Genomic DNA, 14861 nt, shown 5'->3' with positions numbered 1-14861 from the left:
CAGTGCTGTGCGTCTGTGGATCCATCCCTCCGGCAGGTCTGCCTCCCTCGTGGTGCTGCAGGGACCCTCCCACAGGGGACCACTGATGGCAAAGCGAGCCCTGATGGCACTTCCCACTGATGGCAAAGGGAGCTAAGCCTGCCCCTCCTGTCACTGTGCACCTTGTGGATACACCCCAGGTAATATGCCAGATCCCATCAAAGCAGCACAAGCCTGGAAGTGTGCAAGCAGCGCAGACAGGGGCCACACCACTCCACAGTGAGTCCTGCCCCTGGGAGAGGGGAAGATAAGGTACTCACCACTCTGATTGTTGCCCCAGTGGTGGGCTGGGGGCAGACATCAGGTCTGACTGCGGCCCCGCCCACGAACATGAATAGACAATTCTCTAAAGAAGACATCCGGATGGCCAACAGGCACATGAGAAGATGCTCAACGTCTCTCCTCATCAAGGAAATACAAATCAAAATCACATTCAGATACCATCTCACCCCAGTCAGAGTGGCTAAGATGAACAAATCAGGAGACTATAGATACTGGCAAGGATGTGGAGAAACAGGAACCCTCTTGCACTGTTGGTGGGAATGCCAACTGGTGCAGCCGCTCTGGAAAATAGTGTTGAGGTTTCTCAGAAAATAAAAAATAGGTCTACCCTATGACCCAGCAATAGCACTGCTATGAATTTACCCAAAGAATACAGGAGTGCTGATGCAGAGGGGCACTTGTACCCCAAGGTTTATAGCAGCACTTTGAACAATAGCCAAATTATGGAAAGAGTCTAAATGCCCATCAATTGATGAATGGATAAAGAAATTGTGGTTTCTGTTCAAAATGGAATACTACCTGACATTGCGAAAGAATGAAATATGGCGTTTTGTAGCAATGTGGATGGATATGGAGAGTGTTGTGCTGAGTGAAATTAGTCATATGGAGAAAGACAAACACCATATGTTTTCACTCTTATTTGGATCCTGAGAAACTTGACAGAAGACCATGGGGAAGGGGAAGGGAAAAAAAAGTTAGAGAGGGAGGGAGTCAAACCATAACAGGCTCTTAAAAACTGAATAAATTGAGGGTTGATGGGGGATGGGAGGGAGGGGAGGGTGGGTGATGGACATTGAGGAGGGCACCTGTTGGGATGAGCACTGGGTGTTGTATGGAAACCATTTGAAAATAAATTTCATATTTAAAAAATATTCTTATTTAATTTTCATTACTATTTTTTTGATTTTATGTAATTTTTTTTCAAATTCTATTTTATTTCCATCATTTCACTTTAGTCTACTACAGTACATTCACTTTTTCAAATTATCAATTGATTTCGTTTTTTTCTTTTCTTTACCTTTTTTCTTTTTCATTTCTTTTTTTTCTTAAATACAGAACAAAAAAATTCATATTTATTTTTAATTTTTAGTAAAAATATTTTTCTTTATTTTTTTACTATAGTCTTTACTTTTGTGTATATTTTTTCAAATTCTATTTTATTCCCATCATGTCATTTTACTCTACTTCAGTGTATTCATTTCTTAAAATTCTCAAATGATTTACTTCCCCCCCTTCTTTTTTCTCTAATCTGTAAAACCACTTTGCACCCAACCAAAACACACCTGGATCTAGCATTAACTATTTCATTTGTTTGTGTGTGTGTGTGGGGGGGGTTAATTTTTAATTTTAACATTTTTGTAATTTTATTTGTTTTATTTCAATTTTTCTACTTCATTAATTCCTTTTCCCCCTTCAAAATGACAAAACAAAGGAATTAACCCCAAAAGAAAGACCAAGAAGAAATGACAGCCAGGGATTTAACCAACACAGATACAAGCAAGATTTCTGAACCAGAATTTAGAATCACAGTAATAAGAATACTAGGTGCAGTCAAAAATAGATTAGAATCCCTTTCTGAAGAGATAAAAGAAGAAAAAAATAGCCAAAATGAAATTAAAAATGCTATAACTGAGCTGCAATCACGGATGGATGCAGCTGTGGCAAAGACGGATGAGGCAGAACAGAGAATCAGCAATATAGAGGACAAATATAGAGAACAATGAAACAGAAAGAAAAGAGGGAGATTAAGGCAAAAGAGCACGATTTAAGAATTAGAGAAATCAGTGACTCATTATAAGGAACATCGGATTCATAGGGGTCCCAGAAGAGGAAGAAAGAGAAATAGGGGTAGAAGGATTATGTGAGCCAATCATGGCAGAAAACTTTCCTAGCCTGGGAAAAGACACAGACATCAAAATCCAGGAATCACAGAGGACCCCCATTAGATTAAACAAAAACTGACCAGCAACAAGGCATATCATAGTCAAATTCACAAAGTACTCAGGGAAGGAGAGAATCATGAAAGCAGCAAGGACAAAAAAATTCCCTAACATACACGGTGGGACAGATCAGGTTTGCAGCAGACCTATCCACAGAATCTTGGCAGGCCAGAAAGGAGTGGTGGAGTCTATTCAGTGTGCTGAATCAGAAAACTATGCAGCCAAGAATTCTTTATCCAGCAAGGCTGTCATTCAAAATAGAAGGAGAGATAAAAGTTTCCCAGACAAACAAAATTTAAAAGAGTTTGTGACCTCTAAACCATCCCTGCAAGAAATTTAAAGGGGGACGCTCTGAGGCGACAAAAGATGTGTGTGTGTGTGTGTGTGTGTGTGTGTGTGTGTGTGTATATATATATATATATATATATATATATATATATATAGCAAGAAAGATTAGAAATGACCAGAGAACACCACCAGAAACTCCAGTTCTACAAGCATCATAAAGGCAATAAATTCATAACTTTCAGTACTCACTCTAAACGTCAATGGAGTCAATGGCCCAATCAAAAGACATAGAGTAATGGAATGGATAAGAAAACAAGATCCATCTATATGCTGTTCACAAGAGACCCACTTTAGACCTAAAGACACCTTCAGATTGAACATAAGGGGATGGATAACTATCTATCATGCTAATGGTCAACAAAAGAAAGCCGTAGTAGCCATACTTATATCAGACAATCTAGAATCAAAAATACTGTATCAAGAGATGCAGAAGGGTATTATATCATAATCAAGGGGTCTATAGACCAAGAAGACCTAACAATTGTAAACATTTATGCGCCAAATGGGAGAGCACACAAATATATAAATCAATTAATCACAAACATAAAGAAACTCATCGATAGTAATACCATAATATTAGGAGACTTCAACACCCCACTCACAGAAATGGACAGATAATCTCAACAAAAATCAACAAGGAAAGAATGGCTTTGAATGACACACTGGACCAGATGGACTTAACAGATATATTCAGAACATTTCATCCTAAAGCAGCAGAATATGCATTCTTCTCCAGTGCATATGGAACGTTCTCCAGAAAAGACCATACACTGGGACACAAATCAGCCCTAAGTACAAAATTACAAAAAGTACAAAAAGTTCGAGATCATACTGTGCATATTTTCAGACCACAATGCTTGAAATCAACCACAAGAAAAAATTTGGAAAGGTAAAAAATACTTGGAGACTAAAGAACATCCTACTAAATAATGAATGGGCTAACCAACCAGTTAAAGAGGAAATTAAAAAGTATATGGAAGTCAACAAAAATGATAACACCACAACCCAAAACCTCTGGGACGCAACAAAGTTGGTCATAAGACGAAAGTATATAGCATTCCAGACCTTCCTAAAGAAGGAAGAAAGATCTCAGATACACAACCTAACCATATGCCTTAAGTAGCTGGAAAAAGAACAGCAAATAGAACCCAAACCCAGCAGAAGACAGGAAATAATAAAGATTAAAAAAGAAATTGTTATTGAAACCAAAAAAACAGTAGAGCAGATCAATGAAACCAGAAGCAGGTTCTTTGAAAGAATGAACAAAATTGATAAACCACTAGCCAGTTTGATCAAAAAGAAAAAGGAAAGGACCCAAATAAGTAAAATCAAGAATGAAAGAGGAGAGATAACAACCAACACAACAGAAATAAAAACAATAATAAGAGAATATTAAGAGCAATTATATGCCAATAAAATGGGTAATCTGGAAGAAATGGACAAATTCCTAGAAACATATACACTACCAAAACTGAAATAGGAAGAAATAGAACATTTGAACAGACCCATAACCAGTAAGGAAATAATATTAGTAATCAGAACTCTGTCAAAAACAAGAGTCCAGGGCCAGATGGCTTTCCAGGGGAATTCTACCAAACATTTAAGGAAGAGTTAACACCTATTCTCTTGGAGCTGTTCCAAAATATAGAAATGGAAGGAAAACTTCCAGACTCTTTCTATGAAGCCAGCATTAACTTGATTCCAAAAGCAGACAGAGACCACACTAAAAAGGAGACCAATTTCCCTGATGAACATGAATGCAAAAATCCTCAACAAGGTATTAGCCTACTGGATCCTACATACATTAAAAAAATTATTCACCACGACCAAGTGGGATTTATACCTGGGATGCAGGGCTGGTTCAATATCTGCAAAACAATTAATGCGATTCATCACGTCAATAAAAGAAATGACAAGAACCATATAATCTTCTCCATAGATGCAGAGGAAGCATTTGCCAAAATACAGCATCCTTTCTTGATAAAAACCTTCAAGAAACTAGGGATAGAACGAGCATACCTGGAGATCATAAAAGCCATATATGAACGACCCAACACTAATATCATCCTCAATGGGGAAAAACTGAGAACTTTCCCCCTAAGGTCAGGAGCAAGACAGGGATGTCCACTTTCGCCACTGTTATTCAACACAGTATTGGAAGTCTTAGCCTCTGCAATCAGACAACACAAAGAAATAAATGGCATCCAAATCAGCCAGGAGGAGGTCAAACTTTCACTCTTCACTGATGACATGATTCTCTATATGGAAAACCCAAAAACTCCACCAAAAAACTGCTAGAATTGATTCATGAATTCAGCAAAGTGGCAGGATATAAAATCAACACAGAGAAATCGGTTGCATTCCTATACACTAACAATGAAGCGACAGATAGAGAAATCAAGGAATATTTCCCATTTACAGTATCACCAAAACCCATATACCTAGGAATAAATCTAACCAAAGAGGTGAAAAATCTATACACTGAAAACTATAGAAAGCTTATGAAAGAAATCGAAGAAGACACAAACAAATGGGAAAAGATTCCATGCTCATGGATAGGAAGAACAAATATTAAAATGTCATGACTACCCAAAGCAATCTACATATTCAATGCAACCCCTATCAAAGTGACACCAGCATTCTTCACTGACATAGAACAAATAATCCTAAAATCTGTATGGAACCAGAAAAGACCCCGAATAGCCAAAGCAATCTTGAAAAACAAATACGAAGTAGGAGGCATCAAAATCCCAGATTTCAAGCTGTACTACAACCCTGTAATAATCAAGATAGTATGGTACTGGCACAAGAACAGACACTCAGATCAATGGAACAGAATAGAGAACCCAGAAATGGACCCATAGACATATGGCCAACTAATTTTTGACAAAGCAGGAAAGAACATCCAAAGGAATAAAGACAGTGTCTTCAGCAAGTGGTGCTGGAAAAAGTGGACAGTGACATGCAGAAGAATGAACCTGGAACACTTTCTTACACCATACACAAAAATAAACTCTAAGTGGATGAAAGACCTCAATGTAAGACAGGTAGCCATGAAAATCCTCGAGGAGAAAGCAGGCAAAAACCTCTTTGATCTTGGCCGCAGCAACTTCTTACTCAACATGTCCCTGGAAGCAAGGGAAACAAAAGCAAAAATGAACTACTGGGACTTCATCAAAATAAAATCTGCAAAGCACTGCACAGTGAAGGAAACAATCAACAAAACTAAAAGGCAACCAACTTGGGGCGCCTGGGTGGCGCAGTCGGTTAAGCGTCCGACTTCAGCCAGGTCACGATCTCGCGGTCCGTGAGTTCGAGCCCCGCGTCAGGCTCTGGGCTGATGGCTCAGAGCCTGGAGCCTGTTTCCGATTCTGTGTCTCCCTCTCTCTCTGCCCCTCCCCCGTTCATGCTCTGTCTCTCTCTGTCCCAAAAATAAATAAACGTTGAAAAAAAATTAAAAAAAATAAGTAAATAAATAAAAGGCAACCGACAGAATGGGAGAAAATATTTGCAAATGACATCTCAGATAAAGGGTTAGTATCCAAAATCTACAAAGAACTTATCAAACTCAACACCCAAAAAACAAATAATCCAGTGAAGAAATGGGCAAAAGACATGAATAGACACTTCTCCAAAGAAGACATCCAGATGGCCAACCGACACATGAAAAAATGCTCAACATCACTCATCATCAGGGAAATACATATCAAAACCACAATGAGATACCACCTGACACCTGTCAGAATGGCTAACATTAACAACTCAGGCAACAACAGATGTTGGCGATGATGCGGAGACAGAGGATCTCTTTTGCATTGTTGGGGGCAGTGCAAGCTGGTGCAGCCACTCTGGAAAACACTATGGAGATTCCTCAAAAAACTAAAAATAGAACTACCCTATGACCCAGCAATTGCACTGCTAGGCATTTATCCATGGGATACAGGTGTGCTGTTTCGAAGGGACACATGCACCCCTATGTTTATAGCAGCACTATCAACAATAGCCAAAGCATGGAAAGAGCCCAAATGTCCATCGATGGATGAATGGATAAAGAAGATGTGGTATATATATACAAATAGAGTGTTACTCGGCAATCAAAAAGGATGAAATCCTGCCATTTGCAACTATGTGGATGCAACTGGAGGGTATTATGCTAAGTGAAAGTAGTCAGCCAGAGAAAGACAAATATCATGACTTCACTCATAAAAGGACTTTAAGAGACAAAACAGATGAACATAAGGGAAGAGAAACAAAAATAATATAAAAACAGGGAGGGGGACAAAACAGAAGAGACTCATAAATATGGAGAACAAACTGAGGGTTACTAGAGGGGTTGTGGGAGGGGGGGATGGGTCAAATGGGTAAGGGGCATTAAGGAATATACTCCTGAAACCATTGTTACACTATATGCTAACTAATTTGGATATAAATTTTAAAAAATAAAAAAAAGAAAATTAAAAAGAAAAAAGAAAAAAAAAACTTCCTCTTGGAGGATTAGCCTACCATTTGTTCAAAGAAAATTTAGACATGGTCCCACTACATTTATATGTGGCAAATTTAACTGGTCCTATACTTTTGAGACAAACAGCCCTCATATATGTACTACAAGACTATATATTTTTGCTTACAACTGCAACTCCAGATTTTAATGAAAAATACACTATTTTCATAGGAAACAAAAATGGGTGACCCCTGTTTCTCTACTACAAACATATCACATTTACATGTAACCTTTGTTTATATTGCCAAACAAAAGGCACAACCCTGGTTAACGGTCCAATTAAATTGACTTTGGAAAGGGGGGGTCCCCATTGCAACAACATGTCTCTGCATTAAAAGAGAGAAAAAGAACCAAGCGATTTCTGGGCCTTTTATTGACTGCTATTTTGGCCGTTACATTGATGGCAGCAACAGCAGCCACGACAGACGCCTCTCTAACCATCTCTTTACAGAAGAAACATCATGTAAATCAATATATACAAAACACAAAATTAGATTTAGAAGAGCAAGTGAGGATTAATCAACTAATCCTTCCCCAACTTCAGGCATTAGAAGCCACTGTTGCCTGGCTAGGAAAATGTCAACAGGCTTTGTAGACCCAATCACAACTCATATGTGACTCGGGATTCAATACTAATTGTGTCACCCCTAGTCTTTATGAGTCTCGGGAACAATACACTGTTACCTCAATCAAGCATCTAATTCACCCTGTAAGTACCTCTATGGATAACTTTAAAATGAAGTTACAGAAACAATTCCGAGAGCTTCAACAAGAAAAGCAAAAAGCAACGATTGACACTCTCAATGACATTTCTGATTGGACCGGCCAAAAAAAAAACAAACAAAACAAACAAACAAACAAACAAACAAAAAACTAGTACTATGGGTTCAATCTTCTTTCTTGGCTTAGTGTTATTACAATATTATTGATGATCTTGTTTTTCATTGCAGTCTTCAAAATGATAATTTCCCTCTGTTCCTCTACCAAATCACCTAAGGTGTTCTTTGCCAATATCCAGATACTCACCATTTCCACCATGATCTTTGTTTCTACAACTGGAAAACAAAAGTGGGGAATGGTGCACTTATTTCTAGCGAGTGTATTGTAAGTCATGGAGGGTGAATGGGGCAATAGCAGAAATGTCAGCAATGTTATTGGCTCAAGGCCTTCAAATGCAATAGCGTTAAGAGATACAGAGACCTGTGATGCCCCAAAGGACAGTTAAGATATAGCGCTTGATGGAGTTCCCTGACTTTCCTTGAAACCACACACACTCCCTTCATGCCTTCACGTAGCCACTAGACATAGGTCTGTCTGAAGTACTAAGATCCTTTGTGTTCTCTTACTGCTTTGATATTCTTTGATTCTTCTACCTAATGAAATATGAAATAAAGGCTATGTGCAGTCTGCTGCTGCTGCTGCTTTCTCACAGACACAGCCCTGCACGTCTGTCCAATCTTGTGTCTGAGAACTTTTTCTTCACTACACAGCCACAAGTGGGAATAGATCCAGGGCCCAGCCCCGGTCTGCAGGAAGACACACACCATCCATCTCAGTGGGTGCGCTGTCAGGCACAATGGTGCAAGGTCCTGTGTACTGAATGGAGGGGGGGACACTCCTGCAATCGCCCAAATCCTCTCAGGCCCTGCAGTACTTCTCACCATTGAGGACACCCAGGAGGCCTCTCCATGCACAACATCAAGCTCTAGTGAGGAGTTGTTTCAACCAAACGAGAAGTGGATGCATCTCCTCTCCTGTGGCTTTTTACATACAGCATTTTTGTTCTGGAAACATGAACAAATGAGACAGGTCAGGTATCATGTAGTTCATCTGCACAGTGAAACACGGACTGACCTCCAGAAGGGACACCCCATCACAGAGATGCTTCACTAACACTCAAGCACAGGGATCTGACCCAACAAGTGTGTATTCCAGGTCCCCTGGAAAAACTAAAGGAGCTTTGTGGCACTACCCAAAAGGGCAAATATGGGATCCACACAGTTAATATCAGCTACTGTGTGTAGGTTGTATTGGAGAGTAGATATGCAGCAGGCTATGAGCTACTCGTGACTGTATGAGCAGATATATTCAGACCTGACTTTCAACCACAGGAACCTACAGGAGATAAGATGCTACCCCCGAAGTCCCCAGAGTCTCTGGATTCACCATTAGTGTGGACTGCATCAGTGAATTTGAGGCTCCCTGGAAGGGACTCCCTAGTGGGTTCATAAACCTGTGATTTGGGTCTCTCTTCAGAGTGCAGGTTTCACAAATCCAGGTCACTATTTTATAGACACTAGCACAGCCTATGGTGTCACTGGAAAAGCCTTTGAAGGCATAGCACAGACAATGTGGTGGCAGGAAAATTTCAATTTTTCCCTTCTGGATTATTTATCTGTTTTAATAATTAAGTTGTCATAAGACAAACTATCAGAGAAACACAACTTTAATTGTGTATTTATAAGAGACCCCTAAAAATATTAACAAAAAGAAGTCAGCAAAGCCAAGAGCTCCTTAAGTTTTACAAGATAAACAAAATATTTATGAAGATATTCAATACAATGATGGGTGGTTAGTGTTACTACAATAGTGAAGAACTAAGGTTTCTCTGCACAGCATTCTGGGGCCTAAATTCCTTTTTCTGGTGCTAAGGACAGTTCTCTCCTCCTGGTACAAAAAGGGTGTATTTGACATAGGGGATTTATATTCTGTTTAGGGAACAAAGGATGGTCAGTGTGTCTCTGCACTGGCTGTTTCTCAAGCATCTTTTATTCCAGTGGAATATTTGGGGTGGCATATTCTGCTCCCCTCCACCATGTAATGCTGGAGTAGAGACACTGGAATAAATGTCCTGTGAGTCTTGACAGGAACTTCCCTGCAGGGCCGGGCCTACACTGCAGGGAGCTTTCAGTACTACCCAGCACCAGGCTGATACCCCAGGTGAGTAGGTGCACAAGGGGTGGGGAAGGCTTTCCTGTCAGAAGCCAGTGTTTCCTTTTCCTGAAAGCAATCTAAAATATCAGTAGATGAGGGATGCTAAAGGGTGTTTAAATATCCTGTTCCATCAGAGCATTTAATGAACTCAGGCAATAAGAAGACACTTGAAGACGCTGCTAGTCCAGGGCTTTTAGATATCTTCATCTAAGAGACGGAAACCAGGATGCATTTATTACCCCATTTCGTGCAGCAGTTTGGAGTCACGCTTATCCAGGAATAAGACGTTCAGATATCAGAGCCAACAACAGGTTCAAGTGGTCTCTGGCTCATTCAATACTGGTCCACAATGGGGAGAATTTCCTGTAAGGTCTTATCACTCAGTGGCAGGAGCTCAGTCTGCACACAGTTCAGGAACCTGGCCAAGGACCCATGTCCTCAAACAAGGATTAGACTGGTACCCTCTGAGTCCCAATGTGCACGGTCCCTGTGACATTCTCTAGATGGTTATGGTCCTGTGTATGAAATACTCTGTCTCATGACTATGCAAATAATCATAAGAGCACTAGGTTAAGTATGGGTGTGTCTGTGCCCTGAGAGCATCACCGTAAAACGCCATCCTCTATCGGAGACCCTGAGACACCTCCCCTCACAATGGACTGGAGCTGGAGAATTCTCTACCTGGTGGCAGTGGCTACAGGTAAGGGTCACCCAATTTCCTGGACAGAGGAGAGGACCAGGACCAGTCAACATTGATTTCATCCACTCTTGTCCCCTCTCTAGGGGTGTGCACTCCCAGGTTTTGCTGGTGCAGTCTGGGGCTGAAGTGAGGAAGCCTGAGGCATCAGTGAAGATCTTCTGCAAAGCATCTGGATACAGCTTCACTGATTACTACATGCACTGGGTGCGACAGGCTCCTGCTCAAGGGTTTGAGTGGATGGGAAGCATTGATCCTGAAGATGGTGCTACAAGCTATGCACAGAAGTTCCAGGGCAGACTCATTCTGACGGCAGACACATCCACAAACACAGCCTACATGGAGCTGAGCAGTCTGAGGTCTGCAGACACGGCCATGTATTACTGTGCAAGGACACAGTGAGGGGTTGTCAGTGTGAGCCCAGACACAAACCGCCCTGTAGAAGAAGATCAGGACCACCAGGGGGTGCACACTATGCACCATTCTGTTTGTGGTCCCAGGAGCAGGTGCAGATAGAGGTTGCTGGAAGGTTTTTTGTCATGGCCTGGGGCTTCCTCTCCATATAGCATTTTCCCCCAGCAAGCCTCTCTGGACACATGATTATGTGCTTACATACTTTGTGTCTGGTTTACAAGTTTGTTTTACTAAGAAAACTATACTTACATGAACAAGAGATAGAGTCTCTTACAATTGCTTACCCTTGTACTAAATATCAATGGTTTACACATACTCTGAAGCACATCAACTGAACATTTACAGGAGTCCCAGGTGTGCTCACGTTGCAGCTGGGACCACAGGATCCCATAGCTCCTCGTTATCCTCACCCTGCTCTTGTCCCAGTCAAACACCATGACACTTCATTCATGTCACTTTGCTTCTCAGGACTTTATATGTGTTACAGCTTTCTTCAAATACTTGGAACTACAAGAGAAAAAGCATCTACATGTATTAGTCAGGATAACCCAGAGGAACAGAACACATAGCACATTGGCTTACATGACTAAATAGGCTGAGATGTCCCATGATATACTATCACATTCTGGATACCCAGTAAAGTCAGTGGTGTAATTCTCATCTGACTCCAAACTAGTGTCAAGTCTGAGAACATGGGGACCTGATGGTTTAACTTTCACTCCAAGGGCAAGAGGAAGCCAATGTTACAGCTCAAGTAGGCACACAAGAAGTAAAAATGAGAGAATTTGCTTCACTTTTATTTTTATTCTATTCATAACCTTAATGGATTGGATGATGCCCACTTACCAAGACACCATGAATGCAAATATCAATCTCTTCTTCAAACAACATCACAGACAACCACAGAAACAATGTTTAATCTAGACACCCATGAACCGGTAAAGATGACACAAAAAGTTAACCAGGACAAGTCAACCTCCTGTAAACATGGGAATCCACACGCATCTCTTAAATAACACTGATTCTGCATATAAAGAAAATACCAGAGTAATAATTTCACCTTAGATGATACAAGTGTCTTGCATACAACCAAAAATACACTATCCCCTTCCCCAGAAGAGGATGTGAAGCTCATGTGTGGTGTTTGCTCTTCTCCCAAGTAACCCATAACTAAAATATAATGATGCAAAATTAAGAATTCTTACATACAATCATATAAAGTAAATATATCTTATGTTACTTGGCAAAGAAAACATAGAGGGGAAAAAAAGACAACACAAACATAGTCACAGAAAACTAAGGAGGAAATGTCCATAACAGCTACTGTCCTCATTTCTGTAACCATACAAGAATGAAACCTTGTATTTATAACTACCTTCTTCCTCTACCAAGTATGTATTCTCTTTACTGTCAGCAAGGACCTCAAGTTGATACAGTCCATTACCTGGATGGATGACCAACATCTTCATTCCTGAAGGATCATAACTTGGCCTCATCTTTACAAGCTATTGTCACTTAGTGAGGTAATCATGTTTGCAGAAGTAAATTTCTGTACTGTATAAAGCCAACTGTCTCAGGGTGGTGTAGAACATGATAATACTGGTGATTTCCACTTAAAGTGGTGCCTGAAAAATCACACAGAACCACGTGGGAACCATGCTCAAGTTTTTTATTACCCTGTCAACTAATTGCACAACTCTCCCTACGAAACCATATGGGCAGGTTTAGAGAGAGAAGACAGTGTAGAAAGACTGGGGACCAAGAGCATTTGAGAAACTACTTCATGTAACTTTCTTGTGTCTTCAGGATCTCTTCAGACTCTGTCACTTCTTTCATTTGATGATGGAGTGTAACTATGCATACTTCAGGTTATGGCTCAGTTAATCTAATAACCCCCCCCCTTAAATATAGACATTTCAGGATGCCTGGTAACCTAGTGACTGAGGCTTAAACCTATAGTTTCCAGGATCAGGCCAACAACTCTTTCTTAAAAGTCATGATCTGCAGTGAATGATAAGGACTTACTGAAAAATGTTTAGGTTCAGCACTGATAATTACCTCTATGGGCCTACCAGAGCTCTTAAAAAGCATGTGAAGCCCAAATAAGAGAAGTGAATAGGCATGTGCTGAGCATCACTTCCCCTACATCCTCCAAGTCCATAATGGTGGCTGTAATCTCTGCAGTTCCTCCAGGAATATGGTATCATATTGATGTACTACTCTCATAAAAGAGGCAAGTGTTCTATATAAATATATTTATCCTGATGAAAATATCATGGCACGGCTTTCTATAATGTGTAAATTTAAAAATACTGACAATACCAAATGTCCAGCAGGATGTAGGACAACTATAATTCTCATTCATTTCCAGCTGAAATTACACCTGGGGAAAATATACATACTTAGACCATAAGATAGTGGAGACTGAGAAGTCCCAGGGTCTGTCCTCTACAAGCTGGAGCCACAGGAAACATGGTGGAGCAAATTTTTAGGAGTCTGAGAGGCTGAGGACCAAAAGAATGCATGATGTATTACTCAGTCCAATAAAAGAGAAAATAGGATGAGATGACCATCTCAAGCAATGAGGCGGAAAAAAAGGAGGGGGGTTAATTCCTCCTTCCTCTGCCTTTTCAGGCTGTCAGTGATTTGGATGCTGCTCACCTTCATTGGGGATGGAAGTCTGCTTCACTAAGTCTTTGGACTCAAATGGCAATCTCACCTATGGCAATCTCTGCTCCTATGGAGATCCATGGCTTTGGTGCAAGGCAAGTAGACCTCAGCTGTGTCTGTGAGTGCATGTGCCTCTGTACCTGGGAGAAATTGGGTTTCTCTGTGAACTCAGGTTTCTGATGAGTGCAAAAAAAAAAAAAAAAAGTGTCTCATTTTTTTAATAACCTCCGTATTTTCTGCTTACAAAGATAGTTTGATAAAATTCTTATGCTTTATATGCTCAAGCTCAGACTTGAAGTCCGGTATTTTATTTCAGAATATTCTCAATTATTTTTCCCCTTATTCTGATCCAATGGACCTATGTACTCAATTGTTATTTTAGTGTGCAATATCCATTGATATTATATAATTATCATATTATTTTGCAGTAAGTGAGGGTTGGCATTTGAAATCCTACCCATAATCTCGTTTGCAAGTGGCTTAGAGAGGAAAGTACAGGCAATGGGACAGGGAATTCGAACCGGGAGTCTGGATGCTCCCGAGACAAGAACTGCATGAACATTATTAACACTGCTCTATGTCTCAGTGCGGTGGACATGGGTGCATTTTGGATGGTGCTGATGCACATGATCTCTTCAGGGATGGAAACTGCTGAATCTGGAGACAGAAGTCCTGTGCTCATTTTGCAGGGTCATATGGACTGATCTGAGTAAAGCAAATATCGAAGTTGATCAGAAGTGCAACTTAAAATTGAATTCCTCCATCTGGGCATTTTCTCTAAGTCGGTGCCTTCACCTGTGTGTTAGAAAAATCTGCTTTGTTTCCTTCTCCTGAAAGTAATGGCTTTTTGAGGAAGAGTTAATAAAGTGTCCAGGGCTGGTGCTTCAGGGAATGTCTCAGGGTGTTAAATTTTCGCTGTTCTTTCCTTCAGACCAGTTATCATCAGAGGCTCTCCTTGACTACAGCAAGCAGTGTTTTGTTCTTAGCCAGAATGTGGTGTGACTTCACTAGGTGTTCTCTGCTCTTCTTGCTAAAT

General features: G+C 40.5%; 1 gene segment (V, D, J or C); it reads left to right on the top strand.

The window, feature by feature from the left end:
• Nucleotides 1-10631: 10631 nt before the first annotated feature.
• On the top strand, nt 10632-11158 carry LOC123582353. The segment is given in 2 exon segments: nt 10632-10744; nt 10830-11158. Coding segments are annotated over 2 exon segments (360 nt in total).
• Nucleotides 11159-14861: the final 3703 nt, after the last annotated feature.

This window comes from Leopardus geoffroyi, chromosome B3 (genome assembly GCF_018350155.1).
Source record: "Leopardus geoffroyi isolate Oge1 chromosome B3, O.geoffroyi_Oge1_pat1.0, whole genome shotgun sequence".
NCBI classification, from domain to species: domain Eukaryota; kingdom Metazoa; phylum Chordata; class Mammalia; order Carnivora; family Felidae; genus Leopardus; species Leopardus geoffroyi.
This window is presented reverse-complemented; position numbering and strand designations above follow the sequence as displayed.